Source organism: Herpailurus yagouaroundi, unplaced genomic scaffold (assembly GCF_014898765.1).
Source record: "Herpailurus yagouaroundi ecotype Mexico unplaced genomic scaffold, PumYag 28, whole genome shotgun sequence".
Classification (NCBI taxonomy): domain Eukaryota; kingdom Metazoa; phylum Chordata; class Mammalia; order Carnivora; family Felidae; genus Herpailurus; species Herpailurus yagouaroundi.
In genome coordinates this window covers 131,055,245-131,068,662 of record NW_024412376.1, presented here as the reverse complement: position 1 = coordinate 131,068,662, position 13,418 = coordinate 131,055,245, and the positions used below count along the sequence as shown (strand labels likewise).

The 13,418-nt window shown below is 38.3% G+C and overlaps 1 protein-coding gene across 1 annotated transcript in view; it reads right to left on the bottom strand.

Annotated features, from left to right (window-relative positions):
• Positions 1-10,994: 10,994 nt before the first annotated feature.
• YIPF7 (Yip1 domain family member 7) overlaps positions 10,995-13,418 on the bottom strand; it is a 27,076-nt gene continuing 24,652 nt past the window's right edge. The window contains exon 6 of the mRNA XM_040484674.1: positions 10,995-11,381. Within this exon, the coding sequence (XP_040340608.1) occupies positions 11,219-11,381 (163 nt within the window). The 3' untranslated portion in view covers positions 10,995-11,218. The remainder of the gene's footprint in view (positions 11,382-13,418) is intronic.

Sequence of the window (13,418 nt, the reverse complement as noted above, 5' to 3'; positions counted from 1 at the left end):
TTCTTTAGCTCCTAGGTTCTTTTTTTAGGAATTCATTCTAGAGAAAAACTTTGAGTTGCTGGTCACTAGCAGTCTAACTATCCACCAGTAAGGGAAAACTAAAAATAAATTGTAACATGTCTAAAAGGCAGGATATTATGATATCATTAAAAGTTAGACATTGGAAATAAGTTCCATGCCATAGACTAAATGCATTTTATGGGCATTTTGTGAAAATAATATGTACCATTTGTCTTTTATGTACATAGAAATAAGGTTGGGAGGAAAGGCACCAAAATCTTAATGGCAGTTTTTCTGTGCGATATTATAGGTTGATTTTCTCTCCACAGTTTGCTTTTGGTTTATTTTCATAAGTTGTGTAATAAACATGTTTTACACTTATAAAAATTGAGTAGCTTTGAGAACCCATTTGATATTTTAGTTTATAAACTTGAAACCAGACTAATCAATGTAGTTGCGGGATTCTCCAGTTTTCTAGCTGCTCCCACAAGACCAAGTAAGAAATTAGGAAACCAAGAGTTGGTGTGGAACCAAGGTTGTATGCAGCTGAGCAAAGCAAGTTGGCAGAAGGTGCAGAGGACTTAGGGAGCTGAGGGTGAGACACTGATATCTGGCCTGAATAGTAACCAGAGTGAAGTATCTCAGGATGGGAAAAGCATACTGAAATACAAAAGGAAAGAATTGAAGAACAGATGATGCTAACGAAGTTTTTCTTTTGAGATGGAACAATTCTGGTGACACCAAAGTCCAAAGTGTGGCTGTAATAGTAACACACTTGGCAGAAGAGAATTAAAGGCTAGGGCAGTGATCCAGGACCTCAGAGCCTGGAGCCCAGGATACACCATCTACGTGGGTATGTAGGTCCCTTGAGGAAAGAGCAGGACACAGTAAGGATCCTAAGTCCTCAGTGGATACAAAAGGGTCCCCTGGAGGATAGGGTGACAAGAAAGAGGGTAAAGGCATGGCCTGAGAAGCATGCAGGACGTGACAGTGGGAAAAAGACAAAAATTGCAGTGCTGCCTCCATATTTGAAGTCCTCAGAGTTCTGTTTTTAACTAAAAAACCCACAAAACAACAACAAAAAACAAGTTTGATTTTAACATTTTTAATTATCATCACTTCTTAAAAGATTTGTTCAGATGTAACCAATTTTCCTGCGGTACCATTATGATTACTTAGCTTCTGAAGGGGAAGAGGTTATACTATCAGTTAATTTACTTCCCAGCTATCATTGCAGTGATTAATGACTGGCCGTACAGAGAAGTGTGCTTTTAATTTTTTTTCTCATTAAAATTGTGCAGGGAATGTTGACAGAACCAATTGTACCTTAATAGGCATTTCAGGTTCAAGGATATTTGAGAACCATTCTGTGGATGGTTGCTCCAGTGAATAGATTTCAAATTATGTGAAATTGGTTTTATGTTAAAAGTGCAAGAGTTTGTCCTAAAAATACATTAATTTTATTAAATTGTTTAGAGGCTTGGAGTTCCCTTTGGACAGAGTCAGTTAACTTCTTGGGTAGGGACAGAAGGCAAGATTGCCTTTATTGCCTCCTCTGTGTACTGGGCTCGTGTGAAGTAATTCTCCAAGGTAATGGTAATCCATCCATTTTCAAAGTGGTCAAATGGGGCCAGGGGCTTCAGTGAATCAAACATACACAAAAGCAGTTATGGCCTCAAAAGACAGTGGTCAGGGACAGACAGTGCTTTTAGTTTGAGCTCTTATCAGCATATTCTCAAGGTTAGAGCTATATGTCCAAGACATCTTCATCACTACCATTTCGGGACTTCAGTGCTCTTCTGTGTAGTGTCTTATGCCAACAGAGCAGCCTGAACTTCTTGAACAGTGGCTCAAGGTTTCAAGAGCCAGAAAGCAGAAGCAGCTAGTCCTCCTAAAGCTTGGGCTCAGAACCATGATGGTCATTTCCACTGTAAGTCACAAGTAGCCCAAATTCAAGAAGGGAAGTAACACGTGCGTACAGAGAGGGAAGGAACTGTTGGCAGTGGCCATATTTCCTTAAAAGTCCTATAAAAGGGGGAGGTAATGATGGGGAAGGGGTGTGTTATAGGGAGTATAGAAAAATAGTTGTTCTTAACAGGTTGAGGAGAAGATTAGAAAATTACTTGGATGAGAAGATGGTATGATAGAAACAAGCACTACCTTTCTGGCATAGAAAATGATACAAGGATATAAAAATGATTAGACATGGAGAGTGTTGTAGACTGAACTGTGCTCCCCTCTCCCCAATTTATATGCTGAAGTGTTAAAATGCAGAACTTCAGAATATGAATGTAGCTGTAGGTAGGGCCTTTAAGGCAAAATGAGGTCACATGGGTGGGCCTTAATCCAGTGTGATTAGTGTCCTTTAAAGAAGAGAGTGTTAAAACATAGAAAACAGACCAAGGAAAGAATATGTGAGAACATGAGGAGAAGGCAGCCACCTGCAAACCAACCAGAGAGGTCTCAGAAGAAACCAAACCTGCTAACACCTTGATCTTGGACTTCAGACAGCCTGTCTGTGCAACTTCATGATAGCAACCCTAACAAAGCAATCAGTATCTTCAAGACATTTAACTCCACTGAAGATATAGACAAATAAACATGCATCTGTAATACCTACAACAGGAGTAGATACAGGATGCCATGGAAACATATAAAAATGGCTTGGATTCTCTTACTTTATATTTTTTTATTAGCATAAAGTCTTATTGCTTTTTCTGATGATAAATAAATATATACTTCAGATATAAAACACTGAAATATAATAGATGCCCACCATATATTAGTTCTTCAAGATACTTCCAGTCTATTGTATACATACATAATATTGTTCCCTCTTCTACCCAGGGAAGGAAAAAAAGTAGAAAGCCAGAGTGGAAGAATCTGGAAAATAAACAAACAAACACCTCTACTGACCCACTCCTAGAGATGCGAGTTGCAATGGAGACCTGGTGTTGGCGGACGTAGGTCACTTAAGAGAGAAGATGGTTCACCACCCCAGGACTGCTGGCTCTGAAGTTCTGTGCAGCTGTGCACATGATCCAGGATGTTTCTGGTGACAATGTTAAAGTATTCTGGATTAGTTTATTCTGCTCAAAAAGAATCTCCTGAAGGTTAGTTTAAACTGTGGTTGAGAGCAAAGATCAGCACAGAATTTTTCATTATTTTAAGACAATAATTTATGAAAATAAAATGTTTAAGTAAATACTAATGGCTATTTAAGGAAGCCATTTTATCAAAGTTCATACATGAGAAAAGACTTATGGAATAGTGTGTGCTGCAGGGAATTTAATTTGGGAAATCTTCCTGGAAGTGGTATTTCTAATAAGATAAGTAAGCATTAATTCAGACCAGGGAGGAATTATTTATATTTCTGATTTATCATTTTAATTAAGCATTGTTTCTTAATAGCACTCATGACTCAGAGCAGATAAATAAGGTAAGTATAGTTACAGGTGTTCAGAGTATTACACCAGCCTCTGTGGTTCCTTGCAGAGGGACAAACCAAGGGTCATATCCAAGTAGATATAAAATAAATGCTTTTGTGGTCAGTGTTTACAGAAATAACGCTAGGAATAAAAATATCATTGCACATTCTATATATTTTTTGGACTCTCCACAGTAGTAGAGATTCCCAGTGTTCTTCTGGGAAAATGAAGAATATCAAACATAAAACCACTAAACAGCATTTTGAGGCCTCTACAAATAATCAAATTCTGAGAGAATCCAAGAAATGTGGAAAGATTCTGTAAAAGTTCCTCTAATACACTTTTGACAAAAGAACAATCTTGCTTGTACTTGTACTGGCTTCTCTCTCATTTTCGTCTGTTCCACAGATGACCCTTGGAGGGGAGTTCATGATGGCCACTTATCTACGTGGCCCTCACTTTTTATTAAATAGGGATAAATTCCATAGATTCCATATTTTAAAGAGCGAGACAGATTGCAGGGCCTATTTAGGCAGTGAGCTCACTGCACCTTGTTTTGGGCAGCAACTGAGGCTGTGCACACCTTGCATGAGGTCACGAGGTCAGCAAGAAGGCCCTCTGCATGCTCTGCCTTTGCCTGCTGTTCTTTAGCACTCCTTAATTGTCCCCCTGCTTTTGAACCAGTTTATCAGGAGTCCAAGTGCTAAACAACACGATCTAACTGGCTGATCTCGGCTCACTTGCCACTAGCTGCCAGGAGTGAGAGAGAGAGGCTAGAACTGCCTGCTTTGGCAGATGGCGGTGGGTGGGGGGTACCTTGAATATAAGAAAGAGGTTTAGCTGCTTAGTAGACAAATAATTCAACTTCAACAAAGACCTTAATTTCGAATTCATAAAATTGTGTTAATATGTCTAGTAACACTTCTAAAAAAACTTTAGTTAGCCTTGACATGATCCCCTCATCAACTGCATTACTATTTCAAAACAATTGTTTTCCACTAAGTATGTATATCAGTTAAGGTCATCCTCCTTTACTCATAATTTTATTCATGATTTAATGGAAAAGCAAATAGTCTATCTTAAAAGCTCATCCTGGAGGATCTATTACAGCCGGCACAAGTATCCACTTACTAATTACTATGTTCCTGGCACCAGGTTAGGTAATTTATGTGCAACATCTTATCTAGACCTCACAAGGACCTTACAAACTCTGGATCATTCACTCCATTTTCCATGTGAGAAAGTCAGCAAGCTGTTTACCTGCAGAAACCAGGACCAGAATCTAGTATTCCTCCCTCCCTCTCTTCCTTCCTTCCTTCCTTCCTTCCCATTACCTCCCTTTCTCCCTCCCTCCCTCCCTTTCTACTTTCCTTTTATATTTCTTTCCTCTTTCCTTCATTCTTCTTTCTTTGACATCAATGTCCTTGTATGTATTTTTACCACTTTGCATGGATAATTAGCAGTATAAAAGCCCATGAATCCTATATTCATGAAAAAAACTTTTTTTTTTCCCTGAAAATATGTAGTCGGTTACCACCATCATGGATTCTCTGTGACATAGTCTGGTTGGCTTTTAAACTTTGTTTTTTTAAATCATTCCAAACTTCCATTTAGAAATGAAAACTGATTTGAAAAGCTGCGAATCCTTGACTGAGTCGCTGAGAAATGGTATGGAACGTACAGTGCTCTGTTAGCCAATTTGACAATAAATCATGTTAACAAAACAAAACAAAACATACAGTGCTCTAAGAAAGAGAGGAGCAGGAGATTGTCACTGTGGTCTCACAGTTGACGTTCTTCACTGGGAACCAGAGCAGAGTAGGAAAACATCTGCCCTCAAATGTTGCAGAGGCCACTGCCCTAGTTAAACTGTTGTGAACTGGGGCATTTGAGTCTAAGTAATTCAGGACTTTTATTTTCAGCACATGTCCCCAATCATTCCTGTAAAAATGAAGGCCATTTCTTGACTCCAAATGTGCCATTTACCCTTAGCACATAGTCTGTAACTTTTATCCAACCAGTAAAGACAGAAAAGTGGGAAAATGTTACATTCTCAGATAAAAGAATTTGAAAGCATTCGAGAAGGGAAAGTGAAAAGGTTTGTCAGAGTCCATTAAACTAAAAACATATATTTCTAGTTGTGCATCTCGAGTGTGCTTCCTTTCCCTTTACCATTTATTCTGTAACATATACTCTACTGAAAATAAATAAATTTCACCATTTATTAGAAAATTAAAATATTGCTATTTCATACAAATCCATATAATACACTCACTCCTTGGAATGGGTGAAGAGGCCTATGTTTTCTGAGATTTTCCTATCTAAATGCTAACTAGATCTGCATATGCACAGCATATTCCTGCTAGAGTTCAGAAGTGGACCCAGGAGTCATGCAATTAACGTTTTACTTTTTTCAAACATTCTGGATTCTTCTTCTGTACTATTATTCTCCATCAGGTAAAGGTTTTTGGTTCTGTCTAGTTGACCAAGGTTGAAGGGAAAGTATAAATCTGAGTAGAATAAATAGTAGACATGTTGGTGACCATGAAGATGCAGTGAGGGTTTTTGCTCAGTAATAGGCAATATTATGTTGTGGTGTTGTGGTTATGCACTCTGGAGTCAGGATTCCCTGATTCAAATCCTGCTTGCTGGTTAAATAACCCTGAGCAAGTGATTTAGCCTTTCGGTAACTCAGTAGCCTCATCTGTAAAATGGACCTGATGATAAGAGCACTTCATAAAATTACTGTAAAGAGTAAGTGAGTTTATAATGTCAAGCATCTAAGTCAGTCCATTGTAAGTCCTCAGTTAATATCAGAAGTATAAGAATTTAATACATATATTTTCTCATGTTACAATTCTTCAAAATTATTTTTATATAGTTACCTAGCATTCAACCATAGAGATGAAAAATAATTGATTTAACTCACTGCCTATTGTAATACATTTTTGGATTATTTCCAACTCTTCCTGGCTATATATTTGCTTATTTTCTTCAGATTAATCTTAAAATCACTTTGCCAACTTCCAAGAAAAATATTCTAAGAATTTTAGTTGGAATTATATTAAGTCTATACAGTTATTTTGGGGACATTCTTTTACAAAGTTCAGTATCTTGTCCTGGGCTATAGCATATCCATCTGCAGATTCTGGTCTTCTTAAAAAGTGAATCTTGTATTTTGTAATTATTTTCATGGAAATCATATATTTTTATTTTAACATTAATTTTCATGTATTTCATAATTTTGCCGTTAGGAACTATTAAATAGAATTTATTCTTATTTCTTGCTGTTATGAAATATTTAGTATTTTGTTTTGTGGCTATTTATAAGGAGGCTATAGTTTGTCATAGCAAAAACATCAAACCTTTTCTGTGTATGACTGTTTCTATGCCTAGAAAATGTCGGCTTACATCCTGAATTTAGAGCAATTTTTACCTATGACTTATTTTAGTAAAAGCACTTTTGAAAAATAAGTTTGAAGTCTGTAATGTAAATGCACCGCTAAGCAATAGGTCGATTTTATAAATAAATCATTTAAATAAACAGCATGCTTACTTCATGTCTCTTAAACAAAGAGTCCGCAGGACCATCTCAGTTCAAATAGAAGGAGCAAGAACTGAAGAGAATTCCACACTTCACTAACAGGTCCATTAATTGGTTATAAACTACAAAAGCTCAACATTTACTAAAGTACCGCCTTCTTTGTAGAAAGAGGTACCTTAGTATCTTTCTCACACTTTGTAATTGTCTTGTTTATTTATTGTTTACTTGTTTATTATCTATTCCCCACCCCACTCCCATTGCCACTGTAATTTCTATTACGGCTGGAACAAACTTGGTTGTCTTCTTTACTATGAGGATAAATACCAAACTCCAGTCTCATTCATTGATTCATTGATTGATTGATTCATTCATTCATTCAATATATATGTATTAATCTGCTATTCTTGTTAGGAACTGTTGTTTATAGAGACAAGGTCTCTGGCCTCAAAGTGTTTAAAGATAGAAAGCAAACAAGCAAATAATAACATAATTTCAGGTAATTATAAGAACTGTAGGGGTGTAAGGCAATAGAATAGACTGAGCAGAGTGGGGAAGTGTACTGTTTCAGAAAGAATTGCCAGTAAAGGTCTCTCTAAGGAAGTAAAACATGAACAGAGACCTGACTAAGATGGAAGATTTAGAGGGAAAAATATTGCAGGTAGACTGAACAGTAAAGATCTTGAGGTGGATAAACATGGTGGTCCAAGAAGTGGCAATAATACCAGGGAACAAAGGAGAAAATGGAAGAAGATGAGGCCAGAAAGGCAAAACATGATCAGGTCATGCAGTGAAGTCCTTCATCTCTCCAGTAGTGCTTTGCAAACTTTGTGGTGCATACAAATCATCTAGGATCTTGTTAAAACACAGACTCTGGTTCAGTTGGTCTGGGGCAAGGGCTGGGATTCTGAATTTCTAACAATGTTTCAAAGGATGCTAATGCTGCTGTTCTGAAGACCTCTCTTTGAATAATAAACTTCTGAGCTATGAGAGAACTGTTGGATTTTATTGTAAATATGCAGTAAAGCTATAAAAGGGCCTTGGAGTTGGGATAAACAACTGATTTACCTTTTTAAAGGACCACGAAGCCTGCTGTTTGTAGAAAAGTCTATTGGGGAGAAAGTATGGAAGCTAAAGACCAAAAAGAAGATCACTTCAGTTAGGTAACAGATGATCATGGCTTGAAATAGGGCATGCAGTGATACATTTTGATTACAGAGTCAACAGAATGTTCTGGTGGATTGCACGTTGGAAGTAAAAGTCAGGGTGATGAAGACAGACTACTAGTTTTTAGACTGAGCAACTGGGTGATTCGTGGTTCCTGTCAAGAGCTTAGGGGAGACTGCTAGATAGGCGATGGAAGTTTGGGAGTCATTAGATTTTAAAGCTATGCAATTAAATGAGCTCATCTAGTAAGTGAGTATATATAAAGAAGCGATTTGAGATTCAGAAGAGGAAGAAAGCCCAAAGAGATGGAGAAGGAGCCACCAGTGACATAAAGGGTGGGGGGGAGGAGAACATCAGATGCCCCCAGAAGTCTAGTGAAGAAGTGCTTTGGCACAGGGGCAGAAGGAAATTGATGAGGAGGATAACCAAATACCTGTGAGAGTCCAAATAAAATCAATTAGAATTGACCACTGGATTTTGCAAGATATGGAGGTTATTGCTGATTTGAGAAAGGTGGCCTTGATGAATAGGGTACTGAATCTTGGCTGGACTGTAAGAAAGAGAATGGGTGGTGGGAGAGACAATAGACACTTCTTTCAAAGATTTTTATTACAGAAATGGGTCATAACTGGAAAATGATAGTGAATCAAAGGATTTTTATTTATTGTTTAATTTTTAAATGCTCTTATTTATTTTTGAGACAGAGAGAGACAGAGCATGAGTAGGGGAGGGGCAGAGAGAGGGGGAGACACAGAATCCAAAGCAGGCTCCAGGCTCTGAGCTGTCAGCACAGAGCCCTAAGCGGGGCTCGAACCCACGGAGTGTGAGATCATGACCCGAGCCAAAGTCAGACACCCAACTGACTGAGCCACCCGGGCGCCCCTCAAAGGATTTTTATTTAAAGATAAGAGATAATGAGACATGTTTATGTTCTGATATGAATGACAGGTATGAAACTGTAATTTCTCATATGAAATATACATTTGGTCTTTACCCCTGTTTCCTTACAAAACTCCTAAAACCCTTGAAATTTCCTAAAGATGTCTTTTGTTATGTTAATAAGGTGACTTTTGGAGAGGCCCCCAGACTGGGGCCTGGATGCCAAGGGAACCAAACCTGTGAACAGAGAGTTGAACTCTCAGTCCTTCCCGTTCCCCAGGCTCCTGGGAGGAAAGAGGGACTGGAGAATGAATTCAATACCAATGGCCAGTGACTGAATCAATCATGCTTATGTAATGAACCCTCCATAAAAACTCAAAAGGATCAGGGAGCTTCTGGGTTGGTGAACCTGTGGAGTTACTGAGACAATGACACCCCTTGAGAGAGCACCTGGGCTCGGTGTCCTTTCCTTATTCCTTGCATCTGTTCCTCCTGGCTGTTCCTCAGTTATATCCTTTTATAATAAACTGGTAAATCTAGTAAGTACAATGTTTCTCTGGGTTCTGTGAGCTGGCTCAGCAAAATTAATGACACCCAAGGAGGAGATCATTGGAACCTCTAATCTATAACCAGTTTGTCAGAAACAGAGGTGACAACCTGGAATTGCAATTGGCATCTGAAATGGGGGCTGAGAGCAGACTTGTGGGACTGAGCCTATAACCCATGGAATCTGACACTCTCGCCAGGTGGATAGTGTCAGAACTGAGTCAAATTGGAAGGCTCCAGCTGGTGTTGGAACATTGCTTGGTGGAGTGGGATAAACCCCTACACACTGGAATTGGAGTCAGAATTTAAACAGATCAAGAGGAAAACATTAGTTACATAGGTGGAAAGGCTGGCTGTGAAGAGAGGAGACTGTGTCAGGAGGGAATGTAGAATACGCTTGTGTGTGTGTACACACTCTGTATGTACGTATATACACACACACGCACACACACATATATATACATATATATGCAAAGGTGCATGTAGGCTGTTAGATCTGGTGGTAGGAAGATGCAGCACTTTTCTTCTGGATGTTTTAATTTTTCAATAAAATGTGAAGAAAGGTCATCAACCAACAGTGAGAAATGAGGAAGGAGTATTGGAGATGTAAGCAGTGAAGAAATGGTGTGATATAATCATCTCGGAAGGTGTAAAAACAAATGCAGCAGGGTAATGTAGTAGGATTCAAAAGGCAGAACTGTGGAGCCATTTAGGATATAGAAATATAATTAAAGTGAGACAAGTGGGATTTCCTCTCATCACATTTATATACTTAGAGAGCAAATGGTAAGGTTACTGAGGACACATGAGAGAAAGAAATTATGATAATGGACCATGGCATCTAAACCAAGAAAGAAGGAAGTGAGGGCTTGAAAAGTGGTGAATTAGTGGATTGTTCAAATGGGACCAAAAAACAGTTGTTACAGTAAATGAATTGAAAAACAGGAGGTTCTTTGAGCTCTCAGGTAAATAAAACCCTATATAACCCTCCCCTGAAATTCTCCAAAGGTACTGGACAGTATGACCTTCACCATGTGAACATAGCTTGAATTGTCGTGAATGTTTCTCAAAAGGCTCACCATTGATTTGCTTTGTGCAGTCATTAAATGATTTTATGTACATAAAATTTCTTAAAAATAGATCTGTTGAGAAAGGCAGGGTCCATCCATAACAACAATATCCCCCTTTATTTTAAAGTATTTTAAAATGTTTTTTTTTAATTTTTTTTCCAACATTTATTTATTTTTTGGGACAGAGAGAGACAGAGCATGAACAGGGGAGGGGCAGAGAGAGAGGGAGACACAGAATCGGAAACAGGCTCCAGGCTCTGAGCTATCAGCCCGGAGCCCGACGCGGGGCTCGAACTCACGGACCGCGAGATCGTGACCTGGCTGAACTCGGACGCTTAACCGACTGCGCCACCCAGGTGCCCCGTATTTTAAAATGTTTTAATGTATCAAAGCAAAAAGCAAAAACATCATTCAAACCAAACCAGTTATTAGAGCACCATCCTTAAGTGCTGTTTTGTCACTTTGCTTATTATTCTCTCAATAGTAATAAAGCAGAAATCGCATCACCAAATATGAATGCTAACACATTTCCAGGATAATGTGAACAGGAAACAAATAGAATCTTGAAACATCATCTCAAATACTCCTCAGAAAACTGTGAGGAGGGCAAAAAGTCCATAAAGTAAGGCACAAGGGTAGGCAATGAGAAGCTGCTGTCCTTCCATGTTCAAGGCTGAAATGAAGATTTTGGAAGCTGAGAGACTACACCAGCCAACGATGACCAGTGCCAACACAGTTCCAAAGGTGCCCCTATAGCAAAGACAAAAGAGATGATTACCTTATGTCAAGAGGAAAAAGAGATTATTGAATCAGAGCTGCTTCTGAAATGTCCTTGGTACAATATTTATAACTACTTTCTCCATTTGTAAAATGAGGATGAGGAACTGTATGAACTCAAAGGCCTTGCCCAGCTTGAAAATCTGTGAGTCAAATTCCCCGTCGGAGGTAAACATTTTGTGTTTTGGTAAAGCTTAAACTAATAGAAATACAAAAATTCACCTGCAGTCACTCTCATCTGTCAACATTCACATCCGAGTTCCTGAAAACCTTTTATATAAATTATGTTTAGGGTCTTCTTTTATAATTACAGATTCCTTTTCCCACACTTTCTTCCCAAATTTATTCCCGGTGTGAGCAGAAAGACAACTGGATTTGCACTCCAGTAGGGTGCCCGGTCACTGCTCCCGGGTCCACCTCTCAGGTTCCTATCTGAGACAGCAAAGCCTGACATAATTCAAGGAGGGAACACATATATGTATGTGGCCTCCCACCTCTTCTCTGAAGATTCTTTCTGTAGGTGTATTGTGGGTCTTTTAGAATATTGGAATGCATTTGTTCAAGTTGGTATCTTCAAAAATAACCGTGGAGGCAGTTGGCTCTTTAGGAAGAAATGGGCAAATAAGGCTAAGTCTAGCCACCTTGGGGATAAAAGAGGAGGTGTGGATAGTAAAGAGTGAATTTCTTTCCATATGTGCAAAACAGAATGCGTTATTTAGAAAAATAAGCTATAAGAGCTAGGAAAGATCAGGAGATCTCTAGTCCCCAGCTTTAGATCAGTGAAGTGACACGAGGAAAATTGCATGTAAAATGGGCATTAGGTCAAGATCTCCTAATTCCTACTGGCACATAGCTCCTTTCACCATCGAACTGCAGTCTCACTCGATCCTGGTATGCTGAAGTTGAGAATTTTGTTTACTATTTGCAAGAAAGACAAAAATACTTACGTTTCAAAACTGAGCCAAAGAAAAATAAGTGAAAACTACAGTGTAGCTTATAATGCGTTAGATTATAAATAAACCAAAAGCATTTAAAATGCTCTCGAATGAATATTATATCCCTTGGTTTAATTAATATCTATTAGGAGTAATTTATAGGTTGATCTAATATACAGGTTTTTATGAACAAAAGTATAAAATTATATATATGATTGATTTGAGTGATATAGTAATATACCCAAAAGGGAAAATTCAGTTTAACAGTCCTCGGGGTCAGAGAGTTTACTCTCCTTTAATATAATTTAAAAGATTTCTAAATCGTCCTTTATAATTCAGAATGAAAATCTAATGAAAAAAAGTCCAGACTTCTGATGATTCCCAAAATCAAAATATTTCAGTTTTATTTTCTTCCCCTAATAATCTGGAGTCAGATGCCCCAAACCTCAACTTTGCTGGAAATAATGTTTTAAACTTAAATTTTTTAAATGGTATATCATTATAGCATTCTTTGGTAAAAGCATTAAACAGAACAGAAGTTGCAGGACTAAACTCTGTATTAACTTGTCAACTGTCTAAACCAAACAACTTAATAAATGGGAAAGCTTGCTAAAGAACATGATATACAAAAAGGGGCATTTTTCCATGGATAAAACTCAGTAAGTATACCTGTAACTCACATTGTATTTACACATTCAAGGTGTCCATTTTCTGTTACATTTCTTTCTTTAATGTTGAATACTTGTTGATAAACTGTTTGCTCTAAGCTAGTCTCAAGAATGACACTTTAAAAATTAAACCATATTGGAGAGCCTGGGTGGCTCAGTTGGTTAAGCATCCAACTTCGGCTCAGGTCATGATTTCACGGTTCATGGGTTCAAGCTCCACATCAGGCTCTGCACTGATAGCGTGGAGCCTGGAGCCTGATTTGGATTCTGTCTCCCTCTCTCTCTGCCACTCCCCCACTCACACTTTGTCTCTCTCTCTCTCTCTCTCAAAAATAAATCAGCATTAAAAATATATATTTTTTTGGGTCGCCTGGGTGGCGCAGTCAGTTAAGCGTCCGACTTCAGCC